The 15939-nt window shown below is 46.0% G+C and overlaps 1 protein-coding gene and 1 pseudogene across 1 annotated transcript; both read left to right on the plus strand.

Annotated features, from left to right (window-relative positions):
* The first annotated feature begins 602 nt into the window (after positions 1–602).
* Positions 603–1839, plus strand: LOC107277404 (uncharacterized; annotated as a pseudogene).
* Positions 1840–2923: 1084 nt separating this feature from the next.
* On the plus strand, positions 2924–5367 carry LOC107278767 (putative F-box/kelch-repeat protein At1g13200). Its single transcript, XM_015793071.3, has 2 exons — positions 2924–3301; positions 3794–5367. The coding sequence occupies exons 1-2, from the start codon at positions 3284–3286 to the stop codon at positions 5060–5062; spliced, it is 1287 nt and encodes a 428-aa protein (XP_015648557.1). The 5' UTR covers positions 2924–3283; the 3' UTR covers positions 5063–5367.
* The last annotated feature ends 10572 nt before the right edge of the window (positions 5368–15939 follow it).

Consider the following 15939-nt stretch of genomic DNA (forward strand, 5'->3'; position numbering starts at 1 on the left):
TTCTTCGTTGGTTCCACTTTTAGCCCCCTTTATCCTTATCCTCCCACGTGATTACTTGGCTTGTCGAAAGGATCTCCGCCCTGGTCTGGAGTGCCCTCGCCGCCACAACTACCCTTGCCGCGTCAACCGTGTCCGACATTTGCCCCGTCGAAGCGGCGAGAGCCGAAGGTGCCACACCAGCTTCGGCGAGGGGCGTCGAAGGCTCTACTCCCTCTTCGGCAGCCATCTCCCCTCCTGCTTCACTCTCCTTTCGCTTAGCAACCTTCTCCTTCGCGACCTTCTTCGGTGGCATTCGCTCTCAATGGTTTCGCTTAGAGGTCCCCACGGACGGCGCCAGCTGTTATCGAATGGACAACTGCGTCACATCGAAGGACGTGGTTCTCTCAACAGTGGTTGGAAGTAAAGAATAGTTATATTACTTAGTGAAAAATTTTTTGGGATCCCCCCATTACATGGCCTAGAGGGGCTATTTATAACCCTATTACAGGTCCTCTCCCCTAGGGTTTAGGCTTTACAGGGGAATTTACATGGTTACCCTTACGATAAGGACATTATTAGGGATACATAGTGTCCTTTACATGTATGGACCCTAATTGGGCTAAATGGCTTGGCCCATTGATCTGGCGAATCCTTTTCGGGGACGCAACGGCCCGCTGGGCTTCCTCAGGTGGGGTTTGGTGCCTTGGCGAAACCCATGCCCTCGGGCCAAGGCTTTCGCCTTACCATATTCGCCTAGGTGACCTCCTGACGGGGTCCTTGTCCGGCGAAACACGTGTACTCCCGAGCCGTGGCTTTCATCCTTGGGGTATCCCTCTTCGACCTTCTCCGCTCGCCTCCGGTCTGAGCCTGTTGCCCAAGTTTTCGGTTTCGGTAGGCCCGGCCGAAGGCCCTTCGTGGTATACCTCCAACAGTGATAATTAGCTGTTGTACACTCCTCTCATTATTTTATCATTTCCAGCCGAAACTAAGAGAGAAAGAGTGGTGAAAGTACCAAAATGCCTCTACGTCGTTTTGCTTGTAAATGCTGGTCAAACCAGACCTGATCCCCTCACGCGCCATCCCTGTGCGCGCGCTACTCAACGTCCTCGCGTCCCGCCCTCGGCGGTGTGAGGCTCGCGAGATCCCACGCCCCAGTTAATTGGGGCGTTGGTGTCATGGCGCGGCGCCGCGGGTTGTGGCAGCCAGCGAGGTGCGCCTTGAGCGCCAGTTTGGATGACGTGGGGGCGGGGAAACGGAGTTCTTGAGGCCGATCGAGGAGCTTGCGGTGGCGGTGGGTGTGCAGCGCACGGGTTGCGAGTGGCTGGCGAGCGTGGAGAGCAGCGCGGGGCAGAGCTGGGATGCCTTTATCGCTCCAGATGCTGAAGCGGAAGAAGCAGCAGCAGCTGGTGGTGTGGCAGACGCGGTGGGACGAGCGGCTACTGGACTCCGCCGGCGACTCGATGGGGCGCACCTTCTTGTCGATGGTGCTCATCGTGCAGGAGCTGCAGAGCTTCGCGCTGCAGCAGATGCGGGAGGCAATGCTGGGCGACAACCAACAGGGCGTCCTGGCGCGAGTCCATGGCGAGATGCACGCCTCCTTCGTCTGGCTCTTCCAGGACATCTTCGCCAGCACCCTGGCTCTCATGGTCTCCCCCATGCTCCTCCTCGCCAACTTCATCGTCCACTCCATGGGTCAGTGTCGCCGCCGCAGCAGCCATCCCTCCCGCTCTGCCTTCCACCGCGGCTGTCGCGGTGGTCGACACCCAACACGCCGACCCATCCCAGTGGGTTAAACACTATTGACCCAAGGGCAAAGTTGTCTCTCTCCATTAATAATAAAATAATAGGAGTATCCAGCCGCTAATTACCACTTTTTACAGTGTCCACGAAAAGATTCACGTTCTTCGGGTGTCTTTAAGCAAATGCCACAATCTTTGAGTGCCCTGTAGCAAATTTTGCCTTTAGACTATATGCATGTCGCCACATGAATAATACAATTCTTTGGGTAAAGCAAGTATTGGTAAGGTTGCAATCGCTAAAGTTGGGTTTATTACATTTAAGATGTTCTAATTTTTTTATGATGTCTTAGCTATAACGATCGATACAAACATTATCATTGACATGGTTATACTTGAAAAGTAGTTAGATTTTTTTCACCCGTTACGACGCATGGACATTTTTGCTAGTAATACACATGTTACTCCCGTGTATGATACAATGGGTGGTGTACTTAAGAATACTGACTATCATACTTAGGGGTGAAAACGGGCGGGTACGGTCAGATTATGGCATTCCCATATCCTAACCCATATTTTCTTTTAAATTCGGAACCGGATACGGATAATACCGGATAATATATCACTCATCCCGTATCCTATCCCATATTATTTCCTTCGAATCGTATTTGGGAACGGATATCTATTTGTATCTCTAATTCATAGATATTAAATATCATAAGGTCATTAAAGTATTAAAATACATACATCAAGAAAAAAAATTATACAATATTACATGTGAACATTAAAATAATGATTAACCGATCTTTTATCATGTTTCTAGGTAGATTTATAATAAATTTACATACATATTTTATAATACGGGACATACGGACGGATACATGTCTTCCCGTTTCGTAACCCATATTTTTCTAACGAATTCGGATTCGAACTCGGTATCCCATTTTTTCTCCCATATTCCTCCCGCGAGCCTCGGGTCGGGCGGGCGGTCGGGAAATACCCGCTCCATTTTCACCCCTAATCACACTAAGTTTGAGCTACCAAATTTTTTAGACATATGCTCCGTCACCTTTATAGAGAGAGACGATTCAAAAGATAAGGAAACCAAAATAGATTTATTTTGAGATAGTACTCCTATAACAGAAGAAACCCACCGAAGGCCCAATAAAGTGGAAGCATATAACCCTATGCCCTTGTAAGGTAACCCTAGGGCTAACCACCAGCTTCCTCCCAATCCCCAAATCCACCGCGCAGACACGCACGCCGGCCGGCCGGCGGACGCGATCCGCTCCGTTGTCATCGCTCGCGATACACGCAGCGACTAGGCCCAGCAGGTCTGCACGGCGGTCTCCTCCGGCTGCTCCTTTCATTCCAGGCACGCCGGGCACCCCCGGTTCGTTCATCGCATCTCAAAGAAGGTAGGGAAGCATCGCATCTCGCCGGGTATTGCCAGTTCGCCGCCATGCCCCAACCGAAGTGCCCAACGGAGCGGAAGAAGGCTGACCACCTCCAATTGATTCCTTGCGGGGCCCCGGCCGGGTCTTGCGGGGGGGTCTTGCAGGATAACAATGTGCACCAAGATTGATGTAAGTTGCTCCGAGCATATAGTGATGTAAATTCTTATACTCTCACACATCGGCGACATCATGTGTTATTCTTGAATACTCTCCCGCGCCTAGCCGTAGCCCGAAGGCACTGAGCCTCAATACGCATATCATATCTACCAGTTCTCCTTTATTTTTCCATTGTTATTAGAGAACCGGATCTGAGCCGTCTTGGTCTCATGTCTTTCTTTCTGTCTTTTTTTCTTTTCCTAAAAAAAAAATTAAAATTGGATCTTGCCTGGCAGTCCCGTTGTAAGACGAACACCTTGTCCGGAAAGGATGTCGATTCCAAAAATAACACGGAGACCATGTTCGAGTTCATTTACCAATAATCCCTATGGCACGCATATATACATATATAAGTATAGCCGATGCAGTGTATTGTATACAGATTATTATTATTATTTTCTAACACCGCTAGTTAACTCATTGCTAATTCTGCATGTACTTGGCGCCATGGACTATGAATTCAAGACATACAAGAAGAGGCAGAGGGGACAACAGCAAATGGACTTTGAATTGAAGACATACCACAGGAAGAGGCAGAGGCGAAGGGGGCACCAGCAAACTGTAGAGTTACCCGATGAGATTGTGAGGGAAGTCTTGATCTGGCTCCCTGTAAAATCCCTGGCAAGGTTCAAGTCCGTCTGCAAGGCCTGGCTTTCCATTATCTCCGAATCTTGTTTTATCCGTGAGCATCTCCAGTGCTCCAAGCTGAAAAGATACTGGAACCCGTCTTCCTTTCTCATCACGCCCCATATTCCTCTGAAACCAGGTGACTCTATCTTTGCTGCTTTCTCCACCGACATCCGCTTCTATCAGTGGTCATTACAAGAAGACACGAGGGCTGCTGCAACACTCCTTTATAGGAGGCACTTCCCTGCCGGTGAGTTTGAACCGGTGCTCCCAATGGCACATTGCGATGGCTTGGTGCTGCTCCCCACTAAGACCAAGGCCTACGTCTTCAATCCGGCCACAAGGGATGTCCTTGCACTGCCAGAGAGCAATCGCAACATGAGGCAACGTGACAACTTGGGCTTTGATGCTTCGACTGGCAAATATAAGGTTGCACGATCTTTTTATCGTTCCCGTGAATATAATCCCATGGGGATCGCTGCAATGGGTTTCGAGGTCTTCACTATTAATGGAGAAGAAAGCTGTTGGAGAGAAACTTTGGTGGATCCACCCTACCCTGTGCTGTATTCAAAGATTGTTACACACTGCAAGGGGTGTCTATTCTATTACATTGATAAGAAGAATCAGCAAAATCCCCCACAGGCTCTGCTCCGTTTCAGCCTTCAAGACGAAACATTTGGTGTCACTCCGTTGCTTACTGACACGTACCCTCAAGTTGAAGATGATGAAGTTACAATTACTGAGCTTGGCGGTCAACTATGTGCTACTTTCTTTTGCAATACTCTGCAACAAGTATGTATCTACATGTCAGGAGATGTCATGGATCCAGATTGGAATTGTTGGCATATAATAAACTTTATGAATTGCTATCCAATAGCCTCGCTTGGCAGCGGTCGGATTTTATTGAGGAGAGGTAGTCTTGTCTTCTGTACTAATCTGAAATCGTACAGCATAGAAGATAAATTGGATATTGATGATATAAGGTACCTTGGGCCCAATGAAGACAACTTGGGGCATGCATGGGAAGACTTATGCTGGTATGACATACTTCCTTACACCGAAAGTCTTGTTCCAATTATTCCTAGGGCCACCTTACAGGCCTTATAATGTGTATGCCTTTGCGCACCAACTTAGTGGATAACCCAACATCTTCATCGAGGGAAGCATGAAGAAAAAGAAGAATGAAGATTATTTAATGATTTAAGGGGCACTTAAATGAGGTGTTGCATGTTTGTTATTTGAGAGCCGGTTCATTTTGTAGTGTAAAACTTTGGCATATAGCCAATATTTGGTCAGGTGGTCAGGTTGAGAAGTATAAGTTATGTTTAGATTGTTACCATTGTCTTGTGAGACGAAGATTCTAGAATTAACAAAGTTTGGTAATGGAGACAAGTGTCGGCAATGTTTAGAAATTTGGTAAGGTTAGTTTTGACAACAAAGTGAACATCTCCTGAGTTGTTTCCTTATAAACACCCTAAGGCAGTGTTTGGCAAATGGCAAAGGGAAATGATTTCCCACTCATCTTTAAATCCTAACCATTCATTCTCCCTTCCCATCCATCTTTAAATCCTAACCATTCATTCTCCCTCTTTCACTTAATTCTAACCCTTCATTTATTTCCCAATCCCAATCCCACCCCCCATTTCCTATTATCCAAACACACCCTAAGTTCTTATGATTCTTCGCTTGTAATAGTATTTCTTTCTGGGTGCCTTTGGCAGGGCTCCTGTTTGTTTACGATTCTCCAAGTTCCAGATTTTGTTCATACTAAAAAAAGGGACTATCTATACAACATTCAGCTAAAAATTTGTAGGTTTTTGCCGAATTTTGGTTCATCCGACCAGACATGCGTCAACATCCCGAGCGAGAGAGCAGAGCGCATGGGTAGCACTCCTCTGCACACTGTTCTGTTTTTTCATTTTTTAATTTTTTTAATATTTACAGAAATAATCTATCGGCGTTAAAAATTACAAAAATAGACCCTGCCGCCTCAGTGGTGGGCGGCAAGCTGACGTGGCAGACGGCGGCTCGACCACGCCGTCTGCCGTTGTCGGCCAAAATTACATTTAGCCCCTTGCCGCCCTTTGGGGCTAAATGTAATTTTGGCAGCCCATAAAGAGCTTGGGGATCGTACTTTTTGCATCTGGGCCCGACTAAATGATTTATCTCTATAGACAAATGATTTTTGTCTGTTATGTTAATAATAATTAAAGAAATATTTGTTGGTAAAAATTGTTAATAATGTTATAAAAATGTATTGAAGTTGGTGGTTTCGCAATTTCATATGTTAAGTAAGATATTATTTTGTAACTTATTCGACGTATTAGTGTGCGAAATTGATATAGGCCTATCGCAGTCTCGGTCGTAGAAACATTATATGGACTTAAACAAGGAGAATTATGTAACATAAAGAAATAGTAGTAAAATTTTAACATGATACATCTATTTCCACTGCGGTTACGTAGATGATATTAGATTCGAACTAGAAGAGAGGTAGTGCAAGAGTTGAACACAACGACGATGTAGTAATGGGACAAGGAAGCATGACAGTAGAAATTTCAATATGCCAAGTTGTCCGATAATAGCTAACCCCTACGTGAGGATCCCTCTACTCTCTCAAACCGCGCTTTAGTAACCCTGTATTTCTCTGGTAGTTCAAGCTGCACAACACGGCTAGGTGGAGTTAGAACCCTTCTGGTGTCTATACATTCTCTGTATTGACATCTCCTTGGTGGTTCCTGGGGGAAAGAATAGATGTGAAGCGAACAAAGTTAGTAAATGTTGTCAGAAAACAAGGATTCATGATAATCAAAATATTCTTACCATGAAATCATCGTCAAGAATATTTGGACAAATAAAGAACCTTCGACCCAATGTCGTAGGCTTTATGGAACGAAGAACCTGACAACGATCACCGCACCTGCATCTTGGACGGGCTTCCCATGGAGGGAGTGCTGTAGTTAGCACCCGCCAGTCGCACTGTTGTTCACGACATTGTCGTTCGTAAGCCGCTTTTCTCTGCAAGTATTGCTCAGTACTTTCGGATGTGAAATACCAGCGTCCTTGTAAACAAGTGGTTAGGTCGAGAATGGGATTTTCTGTATCGATCCACTCAATGTATGCGCAAACTGTAGTGCGGGTCTGACGAATAGAGTAGTATTACGAAGAATAAAACAATTGCCCATACAGAATGAATAAGCATATGCAGATAATAGAATATCTCACGGTCATAGTTAGGGCACCTAAAAAAGCGCCTTGCTCGAATATCAGGATTCCTCGAAGCCATTAGTTGGCATCGGTCACTACATAGGCAGAGAGGACGCTGGCACCAAGGTGGTAGTAGGTATACACAAGGATCGCTATGCAGTTCGGATCCTCAACGCCTAGGCGTCTAGCCATTGACGAAAGCTGGTAGGATTTGTAATGGAGCAAGTGGGGAAGAGAGTACTGAATGTGGCTGAGTTATGAAAGATTGTGAGGCCTCACTCGTTAAGGCGACTTATATAGGCACAAAAAATTGCAGTGATATCCCTAACATGTCAACGTCGTGGGGCACGGTGGGTACGCCTGATTGGCGCCGAAAGTTACATTGGTCGTATGCGGGCAATGGCAGGCAATTAGTGGTATCGCACGTGAATAAAGGAGGCTGCATCGGTGCGGCAGAAAGTAGTCGTGCATGCGCCGAAAGGTATCGTGCATTCGTAAAAAGTAACAGCAAAGTTCAGGGATGAGAACCCGAATAACAACAACGTATTCATTACACAAGCATACAGTACTAGCATGTGAAGTAAATAAACAAAGAGAAGTCTGTTCTACTGGCCCTGCCCCGCGCCGCGACCACGCTTGGTCCTTCGGGCCTGTGCTTGCACGTGGTCCTAGGAGTACGTAAAACGATCCAGTGGCACAGCACGGGTAGCACGAGTGTTTGGCGACGGAGTGGACAGCGACTGGTCCTGCGTCTGCACAGGCGGTGCGCCTCCCAGCTGTGAGGGGCCGATGACGTCCTTTGTCGAGCCTGAAGCGAAGTCGAAATCGGTGATGTCGAAGAGCAAGGTGGAAGCCACCCCGTAGTCCGACGAGGTCCCAGCATGGTCCAGTGGTGGACCCTGACTCGACGTGCCGGCTGCCTGTGATGAAGTCCCGATGTACTGCCAGAACTGCGCTGAGTGCGAGGTCGACGCAGCTGCCTGAGACGCTGACCCTGCAGCCTGGGAGAAGTGGGCAGCCTACGTCGTAGCGAACTGGACGAAACCTAGACATCGACAATGTAACCCTTGTAAGCTAAGACATAAAATGCATGTAAATTGATTGTCGAAGTACTGTTGTTTTTTGAAGTACCTGTGGGGGGCACAACAGATGGCCTAGCCGAGGAAGGCGGGGTGCTGAACGGTGCACGAAACCCTGAAGCAATCGGATCAATCGGCTCACATAGATGTGCGAGGCATGTAAAAAAAATCCTTAAAAATACTTACCTCTGTGCGGAGGGGGAGTCGGCCTTGGAACGTGCGTAGCTGGACGGGAACAAGTCGGTAGGGGTGGCCGCTGTGGTGCTGCGTCTGCCCGAGCAACGTCGTCTACATGACAGGTGAGCACTCGGAGAATCGAGCGCATCGACTCCACCATCCGTGTGTACGTCGTAAGGTGCTCCTCTACGGGTACCGGAATCCCTGCAACTAAACGTTGGATCGTCGTTGAACCGTCAACGACGACCCTATTGATGTTGACGACCTGCATGGTTAATTTATTCGTAAATATTCGTAACATTTGACGAAGAGAAAGGAATAAAAGATAAAGGAATGGTGCGATGCAGGGTACTCACAGCACGAGCGAAGTCCTGGTCGCGGTGCCTGGCGTAGAGGTCTCTAGTGCTCGCAACGTGGGCCTGTTGCTCAAAGGGAGCGAAGGTGACTCTAGTACGGGTGCGTGGCTGGTACCAGCGTAGGTAGGCCTCGTACGCCTCCTCTGTGTGTGGCTCTCCCTCGTGCTCCACGACCTCCTCGGTTGCGAGCAACCAGTCCTTAACAAAAGCAACCGGCGAGCATGCGTGCCCAAGCCGCCGCCGGTGGTGACATCACCGCTGACGTCATCGTCGCCGTTTCCCATAGACCGGCGGTAGATCAAGTCGACCTCGGCCGTTCGTTTTGGATCGAGTAGATCTCGGCCGTCCGTTCCGTAGACCGCCGCTGTGCACCCGGTCCACCGTGAACCCGAGCCCGCTGACGCAATAATCCTCTTTTCCTTTTCAAAAATAATTCATTATTGCGTCATAATTCAATTAAAATCTATATAAATGATTTCATCCGATTTAATCTTTGAAAATTCATAACTAATTCATCTTAGCTTGGATTTAGTTGGTTCAAGTCTCTAAATTTTTCTAAAATTGAGATCTACATGTTAAAAATATACATATGTACTGTTCATGCTTGTTTATGTGCTGTTTTGGTGTTTTTGCTCTTTTTTCCTTAGATTCTGACGTTCCCGGAGAGTCCGATTTCGCAGGAGAAGATTTTGAAGAGTTCCAAGGCCAGCAAGGCAAGTCGCACAGATCCCAAAACAACCCTTTGAGCATGTTGATCCCGTTTAAAGCTATTGTTTCTATTCAACTATTGCATTTATTTTTGAATGTCATTGGGTGGAAATAACCTATTGCCTTGTTATAGCCCTTTTGCTATTGATTCCCTATTCTTTGTCACTTGGTTAATAATTTGATTAGCTAGAACATTATATGGTTTTAGTTAAAGTGAATAGGATGCTTAGCCATGCTTAGAGGCACTAGCTCATATAAATGGGATAACTTATGATTCACTATTATTTAATGATGGCTTAATGATAGCTCATGATGGTCAATCGTGATTGGTTAATTAATTAAATTGCCAACTAAAACCTGATAATGGTGGGTTGTGAGCACATGGTTTTGATGGTCGTGCTCATGACAATTAAGGACCGGTTCACGATTTTCAGTTGTGAAACATTAACCGTGCCAACCACAAGCCAGCGTGGGCAACGACTTTACTTTCCGTATAGTATGGTTCATTGTAGAGCACCAGACTATGAAGTGGCGGAGATAAGCCCACGGGGGTCGCTGGGGAGTCCATGCGTTGTTTACAAGGGGGTGATTATGATCCGGGAACGGTGCATTGCTTTGAATTATGTTATGCAGAGGGTATTGTCACAATCTCTATTCGGGTACTTGTTAACTATCGCGACGCATGGTTGACATGATGTTGAGGTTGTGTCTTGTGTGTACAGTGGTACACCTCTGGCCAGAGTTAAACTATTCGAATAGCCGTGCCAGCGGTTATGGGCGGGTCTAACAATATCTTTCGTGATTAGTTTCACAGTTCTCACCATATTAAATGATGTTGTTAGTAACCTGTTAGCTCCTGGTTTGGAATGGTATATTCCTGGTTTGGAGATAGAACTGTGCAGCCGGGATTGGTTGTTCAGAATGGTTGGGCCTATGCAACAGGGTATGTTGTATAGCGTTGGATTAATACTGTTTAATTAATACTCTACTGTTTTATTAAATTCTGAAATATTTATTAAATGCTATTTATGCAAATGAGACTATACTATGCCATCCTTTGTTATCCTATGCACTTGCATATTTGCTGCGTGGCTTGCTGAGAATGTCATATACTCACCTTACAATCATTCATTAGAGGAGTTCTACAGTGATGCTGATGGTGTGGAAGATTAGGCGTAGCCCTGGTCAAGTTGCCTGTGGAGTGGAGTCGTCTGCGCTGCTTACCTTATTTTTTCCGCTGCTTAGAACTTTATTGTTTGAGAGGAACTATCTACCTCTGTAATGACATTTTATTCGCTTATTAATTAGAGTAATAATTGTACTCTATTATCAAATTGTTATTGTGTGCCTCGGCTGATTCCTGGACGAGGGTTTACACACATGTAAGCGTTTGGAATTTTGGATAGAAATTCCGGGCGTGACAAATATGGAGCACAAAAAGTTAGCCGATCTCCCGAAGTCTATTGAAGAACAGAAAGCAAGACTCAAATCGGCTATCAAGCACGTTGCTGATCTGACCAAGTCTCTGAAAGTTATCCCTGTAACCGACGCTCAAGATGCTCAAGCCATAGAAAAAGTAAAACAGATTAGGCAGAAGGCTATATCGGCCATCCAGCGATACTTATCTCAATAATCTTTGTGTAATAGGACTTAGAAATTTTGTAATTGGCTAAGACATTCTGATACTTTACTGTCTTAACAATCCTTCGTGCTGATTAATATGACTTTGAAATTTGCTCAAAAAATTTTGCACTACATTTTGATATATATGTGCCCCCTAGTTTTACAATGTCAAGAGCATTGATAAAATTATGAAACAACTGAGGGCGATATAACAATATCGGCCATTGTACATCGGCAAACCACAACCGATTACACCATAAAAACAACTAAGGGCGATATAACAATATCGGCCATCTTAAGGCGATGTAAACACATCGGCTGTCATGCATCAGCAATATGAGCCGATCATGCGTTAACCCAAACACTTGGGTAATATTTCTTCGAATATTTGCCATTGAGCGCTCGCCCATAAACTTCGCCATCAAGCCCTTGCAACATATATGCTCCCTTAGACACAACTTTATCAATTTGGAACGGTCCTTCCCAGTTCGGCGACCACTTGCCGAATTTACTATCACGAGTACCAATCGGCAAAATCAGCTTCCACACAAGTTCTCCTTCCGAAAAATCTTTGGGTACCACTTTCTTATTATAATGTCGAGCAACACGTTCCTTATCCTTGGTAACCTTCGCAAGGGCTTGCAATCGTGACTGAACCAGATCCTCCCTCTCATCGGCCATAAGGTTGTAATACTCATCGGTTGTTAAATCATTTTGTAATTCCGTTCGTCTAGAGCCGATTCTAACCTCCCATGGCAAAACAGCCTCATGCCCATAAACAAGTTTGTAAGGAGGAACTTAAATTGATCCATGACAAGCCATCCTATAAGACCATAACGCTTCGGCCAACCGAGTATGCCATTGCTGAGGATAATCAGAAATCTTTCGCTTAATCAATTTGATCAAACTTTTATTAGACGCCTCGGCTTGCCCATTAGCTTGTGCATAATAAGGTGAAGAATTCAACAATTTGATACCCACACTATCGGCAAACTGAACAAACTCATCAGACACGAAGATGGAACCCTGATCCGTAATAATAGTTTGAGGAAGACCAAATCGGTAGATTATATGCTCCTGAACAAATTGAATGGCATCCCCAGAATCAACTTTCTTCAATGGAATCGCCTCTACCCACTTGGTAAAATAATCAGTTGCCACCAATATAAATTTATGTCCTTTACTCGATGGTGGGTTTATCATACCAATCATATCAATTCCCCAACCTCTGAACGGCCATGGTTTAATAATAGGATTCATAGCCGACGCCGGTGCTCGCTGAATTGCTACAAACTTCTGACAATCTTGACACCCCTTATAATATCTGAAACAATCCTCCAGCATTGTCGGCCAAAAGTACCCTACACGCCGAAGCAACCACTTCATCTTGTGAGCCGATTGATGAGTACCACAGATCCCTTCATGAACTTCGCCGATTGCAACCTTAGCCTGATCGGCACCCAAGCACTTAAGTAATACTCCATCAATCGTCCGATAATAAAGCTCGTCATCCAACAGTGTATACTTTAATGCCTTATATCTTAATTTCCTAGAAGCCGATTGAGATGGACTACTCAAATACTGATGCACATCGTACCTCCAATCATCGACTGACATCGCTGCAATTTCAACTTTAACATCTTTGATCATTGGCTTATACCCCGACGCCCCTTGAGCTAAATCATTAGCTTCAATATTTTGTTCTCGAGATACATGCTTTAAAGTAACCAGCCGAAACTCTTTCATTAGTTCCTGGCACTTCTCATTATAAACCATCAATGTATCGTTCTTGCATTCATATTCTCCCGCCAATTGACTGATTACTAGCAAAGAATCCCCCATGATTTCAATGGTATCGGCTTCAACTTCCTTGAGTAATTGCAACCCCTTGAGCACTGCTTCATACTCAGCCTGATTATTGGTCGCATATGGTTCAATAGTATAAGCAAACTCGAAACATGCCCCCCTAGGGGAAATTATAACTAAGCCGATGCCACAACCATGAGTACATACCGACCCATCAAAGAATAAAGTCCACGGCACTATCTCAACTGAGCCGATTGAATCATCACGATGCTCTACAATAAAATCGGCTATAGCTTGTCCCTTAATCTCTTTCGGCGATTCATACCGAAGATCAAACTCGGTCAAGGAGAATATCCACTTTCCAACTCTTCCCTTTAATATTGGAGCCGATAGCATATACCTGACTACGTCGGCTTTGCATATAACAGTGCACTCGTTAGATAATAGATAATGCCTCAACCTCATACACGAAAAATATAGACACAAGCATAACTTTTCCATAGGAGAATACCGAGTCTCAGCATCCAAGAGCCGTTGACTGAGATAAAATACAACTCGTTCCTTCCCTTCCAACTCTTGAATCAAAACCGAGGCGATTGACTTCTTGCCAGCCGATAAATATAACCTAAACGGTATTCCTTTCTGTGGAGGAATCAAAACAGGAGGAGAGCTGAGATACTCCTTAATATCATCCAAAGCTTTTTGCTGCTCTGCCCCCCAAGTAAATTGCTGATCGGCTTTTAACCTTAATAAAGGTGTAAAAGGTTCCAACCTTCCGGACAAATTAGAAATAAACCTTCTAACAAAATTTATCTTGCCGATCATCTCTTGTAGCTCTGTCTTATTTTCCGGGGGCTGAATCTTCTTGATCGCATTAACGCTCCTTTGGGTTACCTCAATCCCCCTTTCATGAACAAGAAATCCCAAAAACTGGCCGGCCGACACACCAAAAGCACATTTTGTCGGATTCATCTTCAAGCCATATTTTCTGGTTCTCTCGAAAACTTTCCTTAAATCGGCTATGTGGTCCTCCACTTCTTTAGATTTGACAACCACATCGTCAATATAAACTTCAACCAACCAGCCGATTAAATCATGATATATATAATTCATGGCCCTTTGATATGTTGCTCCAGCACTCTTCAAGCCGAAAGTCATGACGACCCATTCAAATAAGCCGGTTGCACCAGGGCATCTAAAAGCTGTCTTATGGATATCCTCCTTAGCCATAAAGATCTGATTATATCCTGCGTTCCCATCCATAAAACTCAAAATTTTCTTCCCTGATGCAGCATCAACCAGCTGATCGGCTACTGGCATTGGATATTCGTCCTTTGGTGTAGCTTTATTCAGATATCGAAAATCAATGCACACCCTGACCTTGCCATTCTTTTTAATAACTGGAACTATGCTAGAAACCCATTCGGCATATCGGCAGGGACGAATAAAACCAGCATCATACAATCGTTTGATCTCAGCTTTAACAGGTTCGAGCATATCGGCTTTACATCTCCTTGGAGGTTGCTGGCGTGGTCTAACTCCTGGCTTGATAGGTAGCCGATGTTCAACAATCGATCGGCTGAGTCCGGGCATCTCATAATACTCCCAAGCAAAGCAATCTCTAAACTCTTTCAGGAGCTCTATCAGCTTGGTTCTAAATTCTGGAGACAAATTTTTGCTAATAAATGTCGGCCTTGGCCGATCGCCTGGACGTATGTCTATTTCTTCCAACTCATCGGCCGACATGAAACCTTGACCTTGCTTGTCATCGAGATCATCTACTGTATCCTTGGCGTAGACATTTGAACCCTCCACGACGCCCTCAAAGTAATAGCTTGGGTTCTCCATCTTCGATTGGCTGTATATCAGAATCGGACACTTTTAGAAAATCTCCATCCCAAACTTTTCTAGATAAACAATCAAGGCCATCCATCTCCCAAAAGGCTAAATCGGCACTGGCAACATTAACTGACCTGTCGGCTGGCACGATCTCTATCTTGTCGCCTTGCCATTGAATCAAGCATTGATGCATAGTTGAAGGGATGCAACAATTGGCGTGAATCCAATCCCTTCCAAGCAACAAGCTGTACTGTCACACCCCGAAGTTCTTTCCCAAGCCTAAATTGAAGTTATAAATGGTCTCAAGAAAATACCTGTGTAAAGCAAGAGTAAACCTTAATAAATTAATGCAAATAATAATCGGAATTGGCATATGGAATTTTTCTTGAGTTCTACATGCCGAAATACGCTAACAAGATTTTTAGTGGAATTTTCAGAGCTCTAGAAATAATTTTTAACGAATTAAAATTGAGCACATGCAATTTTAATCCCAGGAAAAATCTTTTTTCCTTCTTTTTCCTTTTTCTTTCTTTTCTTTTCTCTTTTTTCTTTGAATGGGCCGCCGGCCCATTCCTCTTTTTCTTCCCCTCCTCCCGCTGGGTCGGCCGAATGTCGAGGCCCAGCTAAGCCGCGCGAGCCGGCCACCCACCTCCTCTCTCCCCGGGACGCCGACAGGTGGGCCCCACCTGTCGGGGTCGTCCCCTTCCTCTGGCCACCCGCCCCCACGTCGCCGCGCCCGCAACCGCCGCCGTGCCTCGCGCCCGCGCTTCCTGGGCCACGTCGTCCACGTCGCCCTCGCTCTCGTGCCTCCCGCGCCCACTTCCCCCTCTCTCCCGCTCGCGCCCGCGCCCGAGACGGCCGGGATTCTATTTTCGAATCCCGCCTCTCTCTCCTCTCCCACTCCCCCACGTCGGCCGGCGATTCCCGCCTCTCCCGGCCACGTCCGGCCCCCTCTCTCTCTATTTAAGCTCCGCCGCCACCCCCCTCTCTCTTTTTCCCCATTTCGACGAACTCTCCCGAGGTCTCCATCGCTCCCGCGCCGTGCACCCATCCGCGGCCGCCGCTCCCGCTACTCCGGCCGCCGCTAGCCGCCGCTAGACTCGCCGCCGCGCCGCGTCGTCACCGTCGTCGGGTTCTCAAGGTCAAGGGCCACCCCGTCCGCACCTCCTCCATCGAGGTCCGTCGCCGG

Source organism: Oryza sativa, chromosome 8 (assembly GCF_034140825.1).
Source record: "Oryza sativa Japonica Group chromosome 8, ASM3414082v1".
In the NCBI taxonomy this organism is placed as follows: Eukaryota; Viridiplantae; Streptophyta; class Magnoliopsida; order Poales; family Poaceae; genus Oryza; species Oryza sativa.